The 21,702-nt window shown below is 41.6% G+C and overlaps 1 protein-coding gene across 2 annotated transcripts in view; it reads right to left on the bottom strand.

Annotated features, from left to right (window-relative positions):
• Positions 1-19,207, bottom strand: part of lsp1a (lymphocyte specific protein 1 a) — a 253,384-nt gene extending 234,177 nt beyond the window's left edge. Inside the window, exon 1 of one of the 2 annotated variants that reach the window (XM_069898739.1) lies at positions 19,118-19,207. In XM_069898739.1, coding sequence (XP_069754840.1) covers positions 19,118-19,188 — 71 coding nt within the window. In that variant the 5' untranslated portion in view covers positions 19,189-19,207. The remainder of the gene's footprint in view (positions 1-19,117) is intronic. The other variant, XM_069898719.1, reaches the window with a different exon arrangement.
• Positions 19,208-21,702: the final 2,495 nt, after the last annotated feature.

The raw sequence follows: 21,702 nt of genomic DNA, 5'->3' as shown, positions 1-21,702 counted from the left end.
TTCTTAAGATCAATGGATTTTTATTGGGAAATGGTATCAAGGGATAAGAATCCAAGGCAGGAAAATGGAGCTGAGATGCCAATCAGATCAGATCAAATTAAATGGCATGGTGGATCTGGAGATTGAATGACCTACTCGTGTTCCTGATTGCATCAATAAATCAAGATTTGCAGTCTTTTTTACTGAGTAATTTGGTAAATGGTGTGCAGCCTTGTCCTTGAATCTAATTGGCAGCAATAACATAAATTTTCCATCCCACAGATACATTTAATCACTCCTGACACTAATTACTTTTTGAACGCTAAATGGCAGCTGTTAATCAAAGGGTCAGAAAGAGTCACTTGTCAGCCAGGATGCTGAATTTGGCGTAATCGATAGTCTAACAGGTGCTCATGTCACGTCAAGGGGATTTAATGTAGAAGGAAGAAGGATGCTTTCTAATTGCTAATCTTTTCCTGTAAGGACTTCAGTGAAGACTGCATCTGCTGCAGAATGAAATGTAAGATAAACTTCCATGGTACTTCAAGCTCAGAGTGAAGCAAAATTTTAAGCCGGCAAAGGTCTCTGAACCCATGACTAACTCAAAATAAGACACTCTTTAGTGCAAAGATTTTAATCTGGACATCGTTCAGTCTTTTGCCAAAATGCAAGACTTTATGTTAAACATGAGACATTCCTTGCTCTCTGTTCTAGTGTATCAAACTACTTTTATTCAAATGTAAAATCCACTGACATATTTGATGCACCATCAATAACTCCAAAAGACTGAATTTAAGCAAAACTGATAGGCTTTTATTTGCTGTAGACTGGAGCCACGTCCATGCTAGTTAACTGCCCTGAACTGAGGAGGAGGCTGCAAAGCATTCACCTTTATTCAGGAGCCTGTGGGAGGAGCCATAGGTACAGTAGGGCAGTGGGCATGCCCAGACAGATTAAACATGCAAACAGTGGTTTACCACAATATTGTTGAAGAATTTCTTCATTCCCCCCAACAATGAAGAAGATACAGTACGTCATGTTCACAATGATTGGAACACACTATTTTCAGAGAGAAGGAGACAACAGAACTTGAGAAGAAAAGCCTATGTAAAGCGGTAAGTTTTAAGTGAGGAATGTGATGCAGACAGCTCAGTGGGTTTCAGGTGGCCCAGTCAACTTAACCATAGTTGTCTACAATGGCATGAAAGAAATGATATACAAGAGATGGGTACCTTTAACCAGAATGACAACTAAACAGATTGATGCCAAATGATTTATGGAAATGATTCAAGAGATAAGGAATCTCAACAGAAACATCAGCTACCATGAAGAAACAAAATTTGAGAAGCGAGTTGATGAGGGTGTACAAGATCATTTCAGCTTTCAACAGATAATAGGGAGAAAATATCCCCATGAGGTTCAAGGTCAGGCATGCAGGTTTAACTTTTCACGGGAGATATACGACAAGATTTTTTTTTCCAAGAAGGTAGTTACGATCTGGAATTCACTGCCTTTAAGAATGGTAAAAAGAAAATCAAAAGGGAATTGGATTGGAAAGTACTTAGGAGAGGAGAATGTGCAGATCTGTTGGGATAGTGCAGGGAATGAGAATAAATTCATTGAGCAGAATTGTTTTTTTTTGTCAAAATAATTCAATGATTCTAACATACACTCCACAACATATTATATCTAGCAATGGCATTCAGAAAAGATGCAGTCCAATTCTACCTGAGTACCGAATCAGATTAACTCAAACGGTAGGACTGTACTCTCATCACTCTTCTCAGATGTGATAGGAACTATCCTTGTTTAGCTGCTAAGCACTGTCCAACTTTAACAGTCTTCCATGGTAACTAGCTGGATAAACAACAAACAATACTGAGTCTGTTACTCTGGACTAGAATGTGGCAGTGGGGAAGAGGTGCGACGGAGCTGTATAACCAAGCAAACAGATGAGGAAACAACAGCTTCCATTCAAGATTAAAGATTCAGGATTCAAGATTTCTTTTTTATCATCTAATAAAAGCAGGTGTAATATTATATACAATTTACTTTAGTCTGCCGTAAGGCAAAGATTCGCCATCAGCAGAAATTGCCCAGCGCCTCTTATAGTCAGAGAAAGAAAACCAATAGAGAGACCCCCAGAGTCATTGAGTGAGCACGAATTCACCTCCAGCGCTCCTGCAGCCTCCACAGCTGCACAGACTTCAGTCCAAACCCTTGGCAACTCAAGCTCCAGATCCAATTCTCGGACATGATCAGGAAGCCTTCAGCACCTTCAGCACAGTGGGATTGAAACGGCGTGCCAGCACCTGGAACAGCCATTGCCAATGCCCTTGCTCACCATCCCAACCATCGTGCACCCTTATGCTTTGCATCTCAGTGCTGATCTGCTGGGCCAATCACATCAACTTGCCCAGCTCTAATCCTGACAGGAAACTTCTGCAACATTGCCTCAGTTCAATGCACACCAACCATTTGGTGATGAGAGAATAATTCTGTGGCAGTGGCTATGTGGTTCCTGGCACAATCACATATGGCATTCATCAGATTACAGGCAATGTGTGTTCAGACTCCAGAACCAGGATAATGAATCAGTACTCCCTGGGATAGTGCTGGGCAGAGTTTCAGTGTACTTGCATGTCATCTTCTGCATATTTACCAAAATAATACAACAAATTAGCAACAGTGAAAATAGCGGCAAGTATACTAGTGTACTAATCCAATGATAGGGTGTACAAATCACCTAAAAAATGGAGAGAAAGCAAAAAGATTCAATTGTGTGCATAAAAATGACAAACTTTTGAGTTCTTACTTCATTTTTGATTATGCAGTTAGTCATTACCAAAGCCTACTCTGATTGGCAGAAGGCTGCTTGTTCAGCTTTATAACCCTTCTTTTCTACACTTGCTTCCCTTTGCAGGTGTCTGCAACACACATCTTTTCCTCATGGCTACAGTAACTCACCTCAAGACTGCTGCTCAGTGGCTCTCTGTCACCTAGCTGACAGCACTGCCTGCCTCTGATTGGTCTTGGTTGGTATCAAAAGGTTTGCCCCTCAATGTGCGCAATGTTAAACACACTACCGGATGTGTAAATGCTTTGCAATATCTTGGTAAGGTTAAGGCAGATGTGATTTTCCTACAGGAGTACAAGTTACCATACCTCAGAAAGTATCAGAGGTGGTCACAGTGGTGACCCACGTGTTGTCTGTATGGTTTGGGAGGGAACAACTGTCGTGTATCCAGTCTGGGCATCTTGTTGTGGGAGGTAAATTTGTAATCACCAAGATTAAGGAGGTGGTTGGGGGAACGTGTCCTCATGGTAGACCTGAAGTACTGTGACACCCCTCTCTGGCTGATCAATCTGTATGCCTTGCCCGTGCAGAGCGAGAGGCTGGTCATCTTCCGGCAACATCCAGGCTGGTCATTCTGGCCAGTGACTTCAATTGCATCATCAATGCAACTGGTTGACCCGGCGGGGCCAACAGCAAACTGAAATGCTCCTCCATACTCCTGATGGAGAGGGTAAAGAATAACAAGCTGTGCGACGCCTTTAGCAACCCTGCAGGTGGAACACAGCCAACACCCACCTGGTGAAGATCAGACGGCTCAAGCCGGACCCGGTAGACTTTGTCTTAGTGTCGAAGGCTATCACAGTCAGAACCACTAACATTATGCCGGTGTTCTTCTCTGACCACTGCATCCTTCGCACCTCTTGTCACCAATAGGAGAACCAAAAGGTGGGCAGGAGAACTTGGAGGATGAACATGAAGTTGCTGAGCCCAGAGAATGTAGAGAAGTACGCTGGTTGGAGAACTGTGAAGCCTTTCTTTGACTCCCCAGTGACGTGGTGGGAAGCAACAAAGAAGAATATCAAGAGGTACTTGCTCTCAAACATGTTCAGAGGGCAAAACAGAAGCAGCAGGAACTGAGCCAACTCCAGCCTGACCTACAGCAAATCCTCCTTCTGTAGTCAAGAGGGGTGGATGTGAGGGAGGAAATCTGAGAGATTAAGAGTTGGCAAACCTTACTATTCACCTCAGAGTCCTCCAAGATCATTCTTCAATCCAGAGTCCACACAGTGGAGCAGGAAGAGACATGCTCACATTTCTTCTTCCAAAAGGTTAAGAGAGGGAGCTCTGTGATCCACAGCCATGATGAAGAAGATGGCTCAGTCACATCCTCGCAAATGGGCATTCCTGCAGATCCTTTTATGCTGATCTTGTACAACACGAAGGCTACAGACAGAATGGGCTCCCAAAACTTCCCGTCCTCTATCACGGAGGTTTTAGATGACAAAAAGTGGAAATGTATGGATCAGCCAACTACTCTGGGGGAACCTGAGGACTCCATCCATTCCTTTGGTTTGAGTATGGCCCATAAGTGATGGCCTACTGGCTAATATGTGCATGGCTCTGTGAGACTTGGTAGCCCTGGACCTGCTGGTAGTATACAACACTATGCTTCTGGCAGGAAGCATGGCAGACTCCATGAGGAAGGGCATCATCATCCTCATCTTCAAATAGAAGGGGTAGGAGGATATCAGGAATTTGAGACCCATATCATTGCTAAATGTTGACTACAAAATCCTGTCCAAGACCATCACAAATTGAGTCATATCTGCCTTGGGGCAGGTAATCACGCAAACCAAACCTGCATGGTTCCAGGCAGGAAGATCTCTAACAGCCTCACGCTACTCAGGGATACCATTACCTACATGTAAGACAGGAGGGGTGGACACCTGCCTGGTCAGCTTACACCAGGAGAAAGCTTTCGACTGAATATCACACACATAGATGACAGAGGTGCTCTCCAAAATGGGCTTGGTTGGGGAAGGAATCCAGAATTGGATTAAACTGCTCTACACAGACATCCGTAGAGCAGTCCAAATCAATGGGTGGGAAACAGACTCCATTCAAGTCTGGAGTTACGCAAGGCTGCCCACTGTCTCTAATTTTATTTATATGCTGCATGGAGTCCTTTGCTAAATTCATCAGGAAATCCGAGGGCTTAAGAGGAATGACGTTGCCAGGCAGTGAAGGCACTCAGGTCAAGGCCTCCTGTACATGGACAATGTTTCTGTCTTATGTTCAGATATTCAATCAGTTTGGAGATAGACTAGCACGTGAGGGTATTTTGAGCACGCATCAGGTGCCAGGGTAAACCAGAAAAAAAACAAAGCAATGTTCTTCAGTAACTGGCCCTACTGGTTGACCATCCCCTTCACAGTCAGATGTGACTACCTGAAGGTGTTGAGGATTTGGATTGGAGGGGTCGAAGCGTGCAACAAGAATTGGTCGGAATGGATCACAAAGGGTCACCAAAAATTAGGTCTGTGGGCATGGCACTCCTCTCAGTTACGAGGAAGAACCTGGTCATCCAGTGCGAGGTGCTCTGAAAACTGTTGTGGCCCATTCCCCGCACCTCTGCCCTGGCGATTAGCAGAGCAGTTTTACAATTCATATGGGGGTCCAAAATGGTTATGGTCCAAAGGAGTGCCATGTACAAGACACCAGACAATTGGGGCAAGGGTGTCCTCAATGTAGCCTCAACCTGATGGTCACCTTCGTGTGTGGTTGCATCAGACTGTGCATGGAACCAAAGTCTGAGGGCACCAAGAGCCACTATTGGCTGAGGTTCTACCTGTCCAAGGTGATCCAAAGGATAGTCCTGTCCCAGTTAGCTGGACTATGCCACATCATATATCCTTATGGAAAAGTTTTTCCAGAGAAACACCCTCGACCACAAAGCCATCAGACACTGGTCAGCACGGAACATCCTGTAGAAATTGAGAGACAATGATTTGATGAACCTGGTGGGATGGTTCCCTGAGGTGACCATCCAGGTAATCTAGTGACATTCCTCATCACCAGGGCTCACTAACAAACACCAGGACTTGGCCAGCCTGGCAGCGAGAGGAGCCCTCCCAGTCAAAGCCATTTTATACAGCAGGAACATCACCCTCCACGCATGTTGTCCTCGAGATGACTGCAGTGGAGTGGAGACTGTCACCCACCTCTTTGTTGAATGGAGATTTGCAAAGAATGTATGGAGAAGGATGCAGGAGTCCTTGTCACAGTTCATCCCCAGTAGCAGGGAGGCAGAGGACTCTCTGATCTACGGGCTGTTCCCAGGGACACACTCCAAGTGAGACATTCAGAAATGTTTGAAGACCATCAACTTGGTGAAAGACGCACTTTGGTCTGCCAGAAGCCTATTGGTCTTTTAACACGCCGAGATGTTGGTCTGCGAATGCTGCCGCCTGGCACATTCCAGGCTACAGGAGTACTTGCTGAGGGATGCACTGAGGGAGAGAGTGAGGGAACTGTAAGGCTAGGACCACTGCCTAGAGTTCACTCATCACTGGGCACTGAGGAGCCGAGACTAAGGGGAAGTCCCTCAACCAACAAAGAGGGGAGAAATGACAAGTGGCACTGTGGTGGGAACAATGTAACAATCTACATTGATGAGAATGTACAGATATGACTGACATTATGAGTGTAAAAATTCTTGAACAGTTTATTGCTTGCAAATAATTTATTGTGAATAAAGAATACTTTTGGTTTTAAAAAAAGAAAGGTTTGTGATAAACCACAGTATCACTCATTGCTCATGTGCTATGGAAGGTGGGGTTAGGGTTGGTGTCTGTAAAGTCAGAGGTTGGCATTTTATCAGAATAATTTTCCATTAAGCCTGCAGAAGTCAGGCCTCACTGGGTGAAAGAGTGGACCAATGTTGCCTGGCAGATTACACAGGCAAATCCACTGTTGCCCTCTGAATTTACAGAAATCAAAAGCAGGAGCAGGACACGGCCCACAAACCTGGCCTGCCTTTCAATCTCCTTGAAGCTGATCCATCCCAGGCCTCAATTCCTCTTCTGTGCTAGCTGCCCTTAGTCCCCAATCCCCACATGTATCTGCTTCCAATTTAAATACTTCTAATGATCTAGCCTTCACTACTCCCAAGGGCAAAGATTCACCAGCCTCTATGAAAAGAAATTGCTACCCACCTCAGTTTTTAAAAGCACCTTATCTTTTGCAATGACCCACCATTTAAAGTTTTTCAAAAAATTATTTTAAATTTAGATATGCAGGCCTTTCTGGCCCTCGAGCCTGTGACACCTAAATACATAATTAATCTACAAACCCTGTATGTTTTGAAGGATGGGAAGAAATAGGAGCACCCAGAGGAAACCCACGCAGACACAGGGAGAAGTACAAACTCCTTGCAGACAGTATCGGATTTGAATCGTTGTGCAAACAGCTACACTAAAGTTCTACCACCAGTGATAACATCTTGACATTTACCACCAGTGATAACATCTTGACATTGTGCCTCCTCAGGATCATATACATTTCAATAAGATCACCCTCCATTTTTCAAGAGCTCATTGACAGAGCATAATATTGGATGAAACAATGGAGGCTGCTCAACAAACAGTGAGGCCATTATGTCTCATGGTTGCAGGTTCAAGTAACAGGCGATAAAATATTATTTATATACAACCCAGGATAGTCTCTTTCAGTGAAAGATCAACATTCAAAATTACCTGGTAATAAAATTAATTTTAATTATTTTTAGCACAGTTCAATGTTATGCCTTTAAAATATATTTTTTTTTAAATCACCTGCTAGGTGATTAACCTCTGACAAGTGTGAGGTGCTGCACTTTGGCAAGTCAAACCAGGTTAAGACTTACAGGGCCCTGGAGATCACTGAAGAACAGAGAGCCTCGAGGGTACTGCTGCATAGTCCCCTGAAAATCTCAAACATCTGGAATTCAAGCAACTGAGGAAAAAAAATTTGCAGAAATAAGTAATTCAATAAAGGAACGTTTAAAATTGGCTCACCCAGTGGTCAGTTCACCAATCACGCATCACACAATCTCAACCAACTGAAAATTCACTTATCCAGCATTTACCAATCCCCATAGGTGCTGGATACTTGGTTGGCATGGGCATGTAGGGATGAAGGGTCTATTTCTTGAAACACGACTCAGTAACTTCAGATGGTTGCCCATATGGCAATCTGACCTCCATTGACCCTTTGTCAATCCAGATTTGAATAACTGCATTCAATTTAGGCAGAATCTCATTAGGAAGTAACAACTGATCAGAAGTAATGAACACTTTGCAGTTCACTGCTATATAAAACATCTTTCAATGGTGTACGACTCTCTAAAATCTCTTTTGCTGCTCATTTTAGATTAACAGCCATAATCTTCACGGTTTCCTCTCTGATAATTCTAAGTGGTTGGGTCAGCTTTGCTACAGTGAGCCATTTGGTTCAAATGATTTTGGAATTTCAGAAGCCCTTACACTGAAGTTGCACACAGTCCTCAAGTTGTGGTCAATCCAAATAAAAGAGCAGTATCTATAGCAACGGCACAATCTGGAAGCAATGTTAGAAAATGAAATTTTCCCTTCCTTTATTGAATTTGGCGACCAGATCAAAGTGCGAGCACCTTCCATCTGTTCGCTGTTTCGTTCATCAGATGTTAATGACAGAAAAAAATGCATGGCCAATTCCACAATGGATTTAGGGCACACAGGGACAAGAGGGCTAATGCTGATATTAAGCTCATCCTGCTGGAGAACCAGCTGCTAATGTAGTCCAAAGCAAAATACTAAAGATAGTGGATATCCAAAATAAAATTGAGAACACTGAAAATTCTTACCAGGTTAAATTAGCTTCTGTAGAGAGAAAAGCAAGTTTAACATCTCAAATCTATAGAAAACTTAATCTGTGATTAAGCCTGAAAATCTAAATCTTAAATCCGAAACATTGGTTATCTAACTTTAAATTTGCTCCAGTATTGTGTTTTTACTTCAATCACAGTGTCTATAGATTTTCATGTTTTACTTTTACAGAAATCTTAATTCTGTTTCTCATTCCTCAGATGCTACCTGAATTGCATCTAAAACACAGTGAGACAGCTTAATATGTCAAAAACATGACAAGTTACTTGCCTTTTCTTTGAATTTATGTGGCCTCCATCAGTCATGGTTGTCCATGGGTATTGCATTCCGGTAGTAGCTGGAGTGGCCTCTTCAGGGCGCAAGCCATGGCAGAGTTGATATGGAGATCTGTCTGTTGCCCATGCATTGGGACCCCCTTCTCCATGCCATTGACAGTTCCAAAGGAACGGCAAACATTTGGTGCCAGCACCTTCCCAGGACTTGCCGTGCTGGTGCTGGGCACAGCAGTCGGGCGCCATCGGGACTCTGACACTGGAATTTTCCTTGGGGTTTACTCCCAAAGCCTTTCCTATGAGCAGGCATAGTTTTTCCTTTCCTAGATGAGTTACCATCATGGTTAATAAGCCCCATCTGCCCGAAGCAACTGGTTTCAAGGCTTCAGTAGTCCAACTTTGCCCCTTCTCTTGTCAGTGAGAAGAGCTCCACCAGGTTTAAGAACTATACTACATGTAAGGCCAGGAGTTGGACTTGGTTGTCAGAGGCTGTTTGAGATGCACGCCATGAAGAGCAATTGTGTAGCAGTGGGAGCTCGTCCCCACTACCATCCTTTGGTTATGACAACCTTCAGAGCCTTCTTTGAACTATTCTATCAAAAATATTATCACTGATCTTCAGAGAATTAAATATTCTCAGCATAATCTTACAGGCTAAATGAGGGTTTCTATCACAGAGAAAAGAGGTTAAGAGTTGATAGGTAAAATGATACAAGGGTTCATTCCATTATCCTGCTCCATTGAAGGAAGTGAGAAGGGATGGGGTTGTAGCTCATTTGGAAGAAACTTTTGACTTGGGCTCCCTATAATCTCACCGCCTTCATTTTTGCACAGGTTTATCCATGTAAGTTTTGGTACCAGTTGCAACAGGAGGAACCAGCAGGTCGAGAGTGAGCTAAACTGGACTAAACCAAATGCAAGTTTGAACTTCCAATCCCCACTTGTACTCTGACCTGGGTAGTGGAAGAAGAGATAAAGTTCAGTTTGAATACAGGAATAAAACTGATTGTGATGCTTGGGTTACCTGATCCTCCCCAATCTTCCTCATCATTTACATAAATATTTTTATTGATCAAATCCAAAGTATCAAATGATAATTTTAACATTTCCATATGGCCTGTCATCTTTGCCAGCTATGCCACTCTCCAAATAATTTTCCTCTAGCTTGCAGACTCTCCCACATCCATTAACTGCTGTTATATTCTCCTACCCTCCACCTATATTTGGGGTAATTTACAATGACAATTAATCCACCAGTCAGCACATCTTTGGGATGTGGGAAGAAAGCAGAGCCCCCCCACCTTCCCATCCCCCTTCTCCACAATGGAAAACCCACATCGTCACATGAAAAATGTGCAAACCCTACATAGAGGGCATTGGAGATCAAGATTGAACCCAGGTCACTACCCACTCCATGCTATGGTGATATCTGTTGGAATCACTAACTACTTGTGATAGGGCTAATATCAGGAAATAGGCCTTAATGTCCCCTCTGCATCTGGATCCATGACTTCCTGTCCAACAGACAGTGAAGATGGGCAACAACATCTCCTCCACAACTATACCTGCGGTCTTCAAGGATGTGCACTCAGTGCCCGATTATAATGGGGAAAAGGCAGATAGGTGGAATGAGCCTATTATCAGAGCAGCCATGACCTCATTGAATGGCAGAGCCGGCTCAACACATCAGATGACCTACTCCTGTCCCTATTTATTTCTTAAAATCACTCTACATCCAGAATTGGACAACTATATATTTTTCCAGCTTCATCTTCAAATCTGCTGGCCACACCACAATAGTGGGTCAGGTAGCATATAATGATTACAGGAAAGAAATTGAAAGTCTCGCGGAAGAACGTCAAGAATATACGTACTCTCTCATTGTTAATAGGGCACTTAAAATAATCTATGACTTCAGAAAAGAGGGCAGAGTCCACTCCCCTGTCAACATTAATAGCACTGAAGTCGAAAGAGTAGATAGCTTCAAGTTCTTTGGAATAACTATCTCGACTGACCCGGCCTGGGAAAAACACATCAACACAACCACCAACATAGTACACTAACGACTCTTTTTTCTCTGAAGACTCAAGTTCAGCATGTTCAATTTATCCTTCAATAACTTATACAGATGGACTATCGAAAGCATACTTGCTGGATGCATCACCATGTGGTGCTCGGCTCAAGATTGAAAGAAAATATAGAAGGTAATGAATGCAGCTCAGAATGTAACCCAAACTCCCCTCCCCTCCATCTATATCTCCCACTGCCTTGTAGAGGCAGCCAATATAACTAAAAGATCCATCACCCAATACACTCGCTTTGGGGAGCAAGCTTAAGAATATGAAGGCGCAACCAACAGGCTTAATGCCGGTTTCTTTCCTGCAGCCTCAGACTCCTGAATGAACCCCATAACAGTGCTGTCATGCTTGGTGCTAATTATTCTGTCTTTTCATTGTAATCCCGTGCCATGTAAATTGAATAGTTATTCCAAAGAACTTGAAGCTATCTACTCTTTCAACTTCAGTGCTATTATTGAAGACAATGAATGATGAAAGGAACATTGAAACTAATATAGATTGCTGGATTGAATAGCAATGAATTTTGTGATCTTCCAAGTGTATATACTCAGAAGACTATGTCTGTGAATAAGGAGAATATTCTACATCAAGATGATGTCAAACAGTGGGTTCATCTAAAAGATGTTTGCTTACCTAAGGTTGATGCCAAGGTTGAGATGTTAATTGAATTAGATGTACCAAAGGCTCTCGAACCTCTAGAATTGAAAAGGAGTCAAAATGATAGACCTTATGCTGTGAGAATGTTGCTTGGATGGACAATTAGCGGACCATTAGGAGGAAAAATGAATAATGATCAGGAGTCGTTGAACGTGCACGTCAATATAATTTCAGTTGTGAAACTTAATAATCTGTGGGAACAATAGTTTAACATTGATTTTCCTGAATGTCTCACAGATATTCAAGAACCTTCAAAGGATGACCAGCAGTTTCTGGATTTAGTTTCAAATTCAAATTCAAATGAATGTCAGAGACAACCTGTTAGTTTGTCGGTAGAAGAACCCTTCTCACTGTACTTGGTATTTTGTGATCAATAAACTTAAACATTAAAAAAAATCTTTATTCTTTGTCTCATTGAGGCATGTGAAATAGGAAGAGCAGAGGGCAAGGGCAAGATGTTGTTGGCCACAGAAATATCTCAGCCTCCATCCTACATCTGACCATCAGTTCTTGTGCTAGTTATACCTATAAAACCACAAAAGACTAACACACACTTGAACACCACGTGGGTTCATGAAAGTAAAAGAATAAACTATTCAAGCACAAATGAACTTTAGCTATAAGAAAATAAATCGAATGTGATTGTCAGAACCAGATAATTTCAGGTCTTCCACTTCGGCTGAAGTCCACAATACTTTAGCAGAGCACAGCAAGTTTATTCTAATCTGTGTTTTTAAAATGAACAAAGAAATACCAGATGTGCAGTGTTCAGCATACAGTTGTCCAAATAATTACTGAAAGTTTTAAATATTGGCAAGCCGACTTTGCTGGTGTTTCCAGAAACCAGATTTTGTAATAATAAAATGAACTTTGTGATTAATAAAGGTGTGAATGTAATGTAGCATGGGACTCCCCACTCAAGATGGTCCCTAAACCATTTGCAAGATTAAATTTTTTTTTTTAAATGTTAGTTTCCAACTGATTTTGCAACAGATTGTCAAAATTACTTCTTACTTGAAACAAAATACATGGAACAAAAGAAAATGATCACATCAGACAAAAGACTTCAGCCAACTGAGTCCATGCCAACTGTTGACCACACATTTATACTAATTATATATTTGTGCATTCATCCCAGACTCTACAATTAAGGGGGAACTAACAGTTAATCTAACAACATGCACACCTTTGGGAGCGGGAAGGAAACTGGCTAAGAGATTTAGGACAGTTATCTGAATGTTATCGATAAATGGCCTGAATTCACACATTTCACAAATGCATCTCCACTCCTGTCCAGTCCTTTTGTTTAAGAACAATGATTTCCACTGCTAATTCACGCAAAGATCTGCTTTTCCTCAGAGAGAGAATGATTTGGGATTCATAATATGTCATTCTGGAATTTAAGGTGACAAAAATGTCTCTTATGCACAGAACAGGAAGTAAACATCACTCAGAGCAAAATCATGTAGAGCTGCCATTTGATTGATTGTAGTGCATAGACAGTGATCAGAGATCCTTTGCTGTCCCCCTGTGCTATTACCCAAAGTTTCCATTCCTTGTGTCAGATTTTCCATTGCAGTAGTCTATGATTAGTGCAGGCTAATGGTGCACATACATCTTACATGCCATAGAGTTCTACAACACAGAAACAGGCATCCACAGCAACCAAGCAAGTCACATCTGCCTACATTTGGCCCATATCCCTCTAAACCTTGAGGATATTGATTGCATGTGTTAAAATACACTGGGAGATCAGTGGAAGAGAAAATTTAAAGGGTGAATTGCATAACAGTGTGGAGCTAAAAGATGCCAAGGTCGAGAAGAGACTTGGTGACAAAAGGAACTGAGTGAAGATCATCAGTAGTAGATGGAAGTGTGGTGCTCAGACAGAACTAACACAAATGGAATGGCTTCTTTGATAAATTAATAGGTCTGTCGATGTTCAAGGATATTTCCTTGCTGAGGTATTCAGTTTGCATTGGAAAGTGCAATTAGTGTCATTAGCCAGCAGTTAACAAGCTCAGATCAAGCCATGATCCATTCTGCTGTTATTGCATTATTTGTGAATAAAAGATTGTTTAATTTGTAACAGCAACACAGTTTTAAATGATGGTATGAAAATGAGCTGACTTCCTTTACAGTGTATACATTGCAACACTTATAATGAATTACACCATGAGAAAGACACCATGAAATTGACAGCATCTCCAATTCCTCAAAAGCCCAAGGACCTAAAATTATGCACAAAGTTTTTATTAGAAAATGATGTACTTATTTTAAGTCAATGAGTTCTGATGGGAAATACAAATGTATCAATAGTTTTTCATGAATGCTTGCCAAGATACTGTAAATTCTTCTCATGATCCGCCTCTTAAAGATTAGTCTAAACAAACAGTAACCCACAGAACTTTGTCCTGACAGACTAATGAACTTCAGCTGTTGTCTGACTCTGACATTTCCCATTTCACAGACTTCGCCTTTTAAGTTTCAGTGAACCAGTTTGCAGTGCAACACTTCACAGCAGTTTGCGAGAAGTTATTAGCCTTGCAAAGCTTTGGCAGTCTGGGCCTCCTACATGGAGGATCAAAACAAACCATTATTTCCTGTATTTGAATATGGTATGAATACCAAGAGGAAGTCTCATCTGTCAAAAGGAATTAAAATAAATATGTGTAGAATATTTACGGATAGATGCTTACAGTTATTTAGTATCAATTGGGTTGAATATTGGTAAATGGCATTGTTGGTATCAAATGGAGTGTGACGGGGTCCCTTAGGTTGGAATAAAAAGCATCTGTCTGACAGAAGTCCCCTTTCTAGCTTGCAGCCAATGTCTTCCTCTTCTGGCCAGCTTCAGGTTGATATTGTGGAGGCTGAGTGCGTATTTTCCCTGTAACCACCTTCCTTCTCCTGCTCCTCTTGGAATTAACCAGCACAATGCACTCCATGTTGAACTGAGACTAACATAGGTTGTGCAGTAACACTCCAACTTACTTCAGTGAGAATAGCAATGATCATCGCATCCAAGGGATGTCATTATTTACACATCTGATGCCAGAGAAAATATTTGGGATAATAACATGAATAGAGCTCAGAAATGGTCTCATTTGGGAGAATGGAAGTAATCACCAGTGCATTGAATTGATGTTTGTGTGATTTCCACAGTGTTTTTCAGATCCAATCTGTCTCTTTGCATACTCAATTTATTTTTACAAATTAAAGATTTTCAAGAGAAAGGAAAGATAACCTATTCAATTTCACATTTCTAGTAACATTCGAGTAAACTCTTTTTGCACAATTTACTCTACCTCCATATCCTATCCAAAACATAATATTCATAAATGATCCACCCATCATGGATGTGTGCACAATCTCACTGTCCACTTTCAGCTACACTGAATACTCTCTCCTATTAGCCAGCCACTTATACATTTACTTGACGTTGCCATGAAAAAACCCTTTTTGACAATTGAAGACAGCTTATTGTAGAATTTCATATTATTTGTTCTTGCAACATAGGAAGGCTATGCCATCTCTCAAGCAATAAAAACACAGAAATGCTGAAGGAGTTCAACAGATCTCACAGCATCCAAAGGATATTTCAGGCCTAAGCCCTTCTTCAATCCCATTCCCCCACTTATTTCTCTGTAATGCATTCATTTGGCAGCTAATGCTTTGGATTTTCCCGCAGGCCAACACTGGGGGCAATTCACAGATACCATCTGATCGACCTATCAATGCACGTTTGAAATGTTGCAGGAAACTGGAACATCTTCGAAGCAGACAGAATAGGGAAACTCCACTCAGGCAGTACCAGAGGTCAGGCAGCTGTAGGTGTGCAGTATATTCACTGAAATCAATTCACCAATGGGAAATTCACTGATGAAAAATTCTGGATTCTGGTCTTCAGAAACATTTGCATGCCATTAAAACTGGGTTAGTGTGGCTCCAGAAGTGCCCCGTCAGCTTCTTCATTCACTGTCTCTCTCCCTCCTCTGTATCACTCCTTCTCCTCGGTCTCTCAGTCCTGGTAATTGTCTGAATCCTCCTCAGGCTTGCCTTTCATTTCCTCCTCCAATGCCCGACTGCAGAACTCTCTCTCGGGGTGCCTAGTGGGGGAGGGAGGGAATAGGGGGAGGCGGATCATTAGAGACCAAGATGGCAGCACAAAATCAGCTCAAAACAGGTGCCCAGCCATGCATTCCTGTGAGGAAGGGAGGAGGAGAGGCAAACTCCCCTGTGCACATGGTGGGGGGAGCACTAGCACAGGCAGCTTTGGGAGCAACAACCTAAGGGGGAGGCTCGTTTGACAAATATCCGCAGGAATTACCAATTAACATCTAATTAAAAGCTTTATTAAAGGGCACCAAAATTCATTAAAAATTAAAACGTTATATTATGAGCTGTGCCTCTTAAAAATTCTTGTTTTTTCATTCATTCAATTGAGGGTGAAGTTTCTTGGGGTGAATTTGATGGTCAGTGGTATTTCCGTCAGTGAATTTGATAGTTGATGAATTTTGTTGGGAAATTTTCCAGCGGTGAATTGATCTTGGTGAATTTACCTGTACCCTCCTGTATCATTCTCTTTCACACAAGTTGATTTTCCATCTAAGAAAACTCAGAGGGCTGTATTTATGGATATTTTAGTCAGATAATCAAACACTGAATTGTTTTTTTAACCACACTCGGTGAGTCAATAGGTAATCTATCTACACAAGCATGTGAATTTCTCTTATTATGTTAAGCGGGAAGGCAGTTTAAAATTTCATCTGTGCTACAGTGTGGTTGAAGTCAGAAGCTTGCGGATTGAAATAAAACAGACACTGAGCCTTCCCAGGGGCTCTTTGTCCTTGGATGAACATTCAAGGACTCATAACCAACAGAGTGAAAATCACCAACCAATGTCCAACCCAAAATAAAGACCACCAATAAAACAAGCCACTCATTATTCTCACAGTGCCATTTGTGGGATTTCTGTTTGCGATATTTAGTTGCTCTATTTCCTAGATGGTAACAGTTCAAAGGCAACATTTTATTTTGCACATTTGTTTATTATATAAGGCAAAGCAAATAAACATTAGAGGGATGGAATTATATTCAAAAGTACTGGAGGCTAAAAGTTACTATGTATGTGTTCATGTGTTGCAGTTGTATCTGTTCAAGGTCTGGAAGATCAGGTTTTCTCACAGACATTACAACCAAAGTGGACGAATGGTTCGGAAGTGAAAGTGACATAGATCACAGGGGATTGGAGGATTCTTGGGGAGAAAACTGGAATGGCTAAGAACAAGATTGAGGAGGAAGACAATTGGGTAGTGATGAGGATATTGTCCTGGGAAGGAATTGCAAGAAGATTGGTGATGGAAGCAGAAAGGAGCTAGAAGAGATCATCAGTGGTATTGGGGGGAGATTGCAGGGAAATGTGGGACACTGATTAAAAGTTGGAGGCAAATAGAATAAGGGGGCTAGGAGAAGTATCAGGTGCCCTGGAATATATCAGAAGGCAGTCAAGGGAACAAAGGGGAGGGAGGTGTGATCTACAGTGGTTGTGATGAGAAGGGGTGGATGAGGCACTTACTGAGGACATCAATGGAAAAATTACTTTAAGGAACAATAGCAACTGATTGAAGATCATTCACAGCTGAATTCTGGACAGTGGCCCAGCTAGAGTCTGGTCTCATAGGTAATGCAGGAGAGGAACTTTACTGTCTAGTTAAAACCTATTTTTGTAGTAAAGGCACTGTTCATCATTGTATACATGTTAAAAAAAATGATGCAATTAAATTTATGCCCTGTACATTGCAGAAGCACATTATGTATACATGAAGTATCTAATCATATTTAGGAATGGAATCTGATAAGTGCTCATGTCACTGAACGTACCCCCATGAATTCTCTGCCCGCAGCTCCAAGACACTGTATCCGATCCTTCCTCAGGCTGGTTGCACAGGTGGAGCGGAGCACTCCACCTCGCTCCATAAATGTGCTGCTGCTCCAAGTGGCTGACTAGGGGCATGCTGATGACATCACAATGACATCATTAGCCTGAGACACAGGAACGCAAATTTTAAAACCCCAACTACATGCATGGCGCAGAATGCATTGGAGGTATGTTCTTATCAACAGTCCTACAATTCACAGGACCTGCTCTACAGTCACCATTTTCTGACTTAGGGCTCTTGGCCACTGGGCACGTATGTATGACATCATGTTGGCAGGCAGCACAATGGCACCAGTTACCCCGCCTCCTCATCTCCAGAGGAGGCAATGAGTCACTGCTCTTCATGAAAGGGATGCTGGAGCAGGTTTTTTAGGCCTTCTCTATAAAAAGGTAAGTGCAGATTTTTCTCCACTGATGGAGTTGGCCTCGAAACGACGCCCCTCCATAAAAACGCTCAAAGAGTGGTGAGAGTGTGGAATGATCTGCCAGTGGAAGTAGTGAATGCAAGCTTGATTTTGACATTTAAGAAAAATTTGGACAGGTACATGGATGGGAGGGGTATGGAGGGCTATGGCCTAGGTGTGGGACATGGGACTAGGCAGAAAAATAGCTTTGCTCATATGAGATGAGCTTGTTTCTGTGCTGCAGTTTTTTTTGGCTCTAAAAGGTTGTGCTACACAGTAACATTCCGAAATCTAGTCACTGTGCAATGCTTGCTCCTGTGATTCCATAGAGATAAAAACATTCCCATCTGGTGATTTAGCGGTGACAGGGGAAAAAAAATTGTTTGCATGCAAATGATAGCAATTAAATGCCATGAATGGGTTTAATTACACAGGAGGGGAGAAGGCCAAGTTTCTGGGCCAATCATTACTAATACCGGGCTTGAATTATTGTAAAGAGAAGATTCACACAAGAGTGATGTAGATAAAAGCTAAGTAATTGGTTCTTCCTGAATCAACAGAAGAATCAAAACTGTCACCAAAGTTTCTATACTTTAAAAGGATGTGTCAAAAAGGGTTATGTACAAAGCAAATTTTTATGTTCTTGTTTCCTAATTGGAGAAAGGCACAGCTGGAGCAGCCAAACATCTATCTATAACTTGCTTTCAATCACCAGCATCCAGAGATGTATTTACAAATTCAGAAAATTAGCCAATAACATAAAAAATTCAAACAATTTTGTCAAATATTACCACAATGCATCAATATCTTTGGATATGATTTATCATTTATAAATGGCAGCAGTCCAGAGTGGCTGGACTTCATTATCCATTTGACAAAACTCCATTTTTTTCAGTTCATTTAAAACAATCAGATCAATGAGTAACCTTGTGACTTGACTTAATAGCAGTCTCAATGATAACAAAATGGTGCTTACAGATGCTTTAAGTTGTGAATGCTTTAACTCCTGTAACCTGCTGCAATGTGTACAAGCTGCTCTGCAGAGAGTAGAGGCAAGACTACAATCAAAACATGAACAAATCCTACCTCTCTGCTTGACGCCAAAGCTCTTCGCGTTTCTGTCTCCGCATTTCACGCCGGTGTTCTAAGTCATCCATCCTGCCGTGCCTTTCCTTTGTTTCCCCTTTACTCTGGAAAGCAAAGAGCCAAACGTTTTCGCTTGCTGACTGTTCAGCTGAGCCTAAACTGGTGATTATTCTTCCTGTAATGTTAGAAAGTAAAACCCCAGTGAACAGGAAGCCAGTCACAGAGAAATTGAGCTGAGCTGCCTTTCTCTCATTCCAGCTGTGCCAAAGGAGGGGGCCTTCAGGCAGGGGCACACTGGCATCTGGCTCCCCTCACCTCTCATGTCTTGCCCAAAATGAGTCAAATTCTGACGTCTTTGGGATGAGTGCTTTCTCTAAACATTCATACAAAAAGGGTCAGCAAACGCTTAACTCTTTAAGTGCTTAGATGATTTATTTCTCGAGAACAAGGATTTTCTTTGCTTTTTCTCACTGTAAAACAGTGCACTTTTTAAAATGTTGCAACTACTTTATTAAACAGCGAGCAACACATTAATCTGCTGGGATGATGAAGCTGTATTTTCAATGTTTTTTCTCTTGCAGGACATTATATTTAGCTTGAACAACCCTGAGGATCAATAAAGTCAGAGAGAGTTTGTATGCTGGTTGTAGTTTGAAAATTATTGGCCTCCAGTCAGAAGGAAACATGTCTCTCCATATCCACTCTGTCAAGCATCTTTTACATCCCCCCAAGTCAAGCCTTAGGAGACATGTTCTGCTCACTGCTTCATGATAATGTAGGCCAGTAGTTCTCAACCTTTTTCTTTCCACTCGCATAGCACTTTAAATATTCCCTATGCCATAGGTGCTCTGTGATTAGTAAGGGATTGCTTAAGGTGGTATGTGGGTGGAAAGAAAAAGGTTGAACACCATTGTTTTAATCGTACCTAAATGTCTCATTATGTGCATGGTTCATAACTCCAAAGGAAATAGGCCAATCACAATTTCTCAAGCAAAATATTTCAGTAACAATTGGGTGATTCTCAACCTTCCCTTCCCACTCACCTGTCACCGTAAGCAATCCCTTACTAATCACAGAGCTTAGTTGGCATTGGAATTACTGAGTAGGATGTGAGTGGAAAGAAAATGGTCGAGAACCACTGATGTAGACATTCACTTTTCTGGTAAATCCTCTCTGCACCCTCACTAGTGCCTCTAAATAATTTTAATCCAGGGCAACCAGAACTGCATGTTATATTTTCCAGATCACCAACCTGAAACATTTCTGTTTTTCTCTCTCTCTCGATGTTGGCTGACCCTGTGAGTAACTCCAGCATTTTAAATTCCTACTATCATATGCTAGGTGCGGTCAAATCAAGTTCCATGCAGTTTTGGCAATAATTATCTTACTTTACCCTTCCATTCCTTGAGAGAAAACTAATGCATGATTTGCTATTTCAATGATCTTGCGAACTTCATGTTCAAATTCAAGTTGTAAAAGTACAGCCACTTCTAGTTTTCAGCGATTGGTGCATTTTGTTTGCTTTGACCCTTTATCCCAACCAGATGTGCACCTTTCAAGTGATAAATTATTTATTTTATTCTTCTCCCCTAAACCTGCTGCCTAGCACTTTTCTGTGCTGAACTTCATCGACAAATTATTTTCCCACTCAGCAGGTTTATTAATGCAGTCGATGATTTACTACAGTTCTCCTTCTTTCCCTAAATCCCCACTACTATCTGTGACCCATGAACCTCACCTGAGTGCTTCTTGTTTTCTTCTCCTTACTTCTTCTTTGTGTACGCCAGGCATGCAAGGACTAATCGCTCACGACATCTTGGCTTCAAGCGCTATAAGATTTTGCAGAGAATGATATGTCCAAGTTTATCTGCCACAAAATACATTCTAAACGTTATTTTGAGTTAATGATAACAGAAGCAATCCATAGGATTTTAATAAACACATTCAGAAGAAGATTTCAGGGTTACATTGTTAAACGTGTTTCACTTTGGCTAATCTCAGTTAGGGTGGCACTAAGGTTTATACAACACCCCATTACTTCTTGATCATGGGTCTCAGATGTCCAACACAGAATACTCTCCGGAAAGTCCTGCAAGAAAGCAAATATCACGAGCCACTGGATTGGCGCAAGGTTATATTTAAGTGAGTTAATCTTTGTTTAAATTAAATGCTGATTTTGAAAATCAGAGTAAGATGTAATAAACAGCAAAAAGCAGATGTTAGCATATTTGTGTTCACATCAATCCCAAAGTCAATGCGTTCCAAGTATAAATTTTGGAAAGCCAAGAGCGTGGTAGAGGTCTGCTGTACGATATAACTTACCTCAGCAGAGACCCCTTTCCTTTGAGTCCTTGGCCTTGAATTCTGCAGCCTCAGAAGAGTGTGGACCTGCCATCTTCAATCAATACCACAGGGTTTAGAAAAGGTTCAGAATCTGGTGTTCACCTGAGTTTCACAGCTCGTAAGGTGGGGGGAAGGAAGAAAAATTCTTGAAAAATGTTTGAAAATTACTTAATTATTTTTAATAATCAAAAGCTAAGGCCAAAATTCAATTTGTGGCACTCAGACTGGATCACTGGCATCAA

This window comes from Narcine bancroftii, chromosome 1, assembly GCF_036971445.1.
Source record: "Narcine bancroftii isolate sNarBan1 chromosome 1, sNarBan1.hap1, whole genome shotgun sequence".
In the NCBI taxonomy this organism is placed as follows: Eukaryota; Metazoa; Chordata; class Chondrichthyes; order Torpediniformes; family Narcinidae; genus Narcine; species Narcine bancroftii.
Note: the sequence above shows the minus strand (reverse complement) of the source record. Positions and strands in the feature narration are given on the sequence as shown.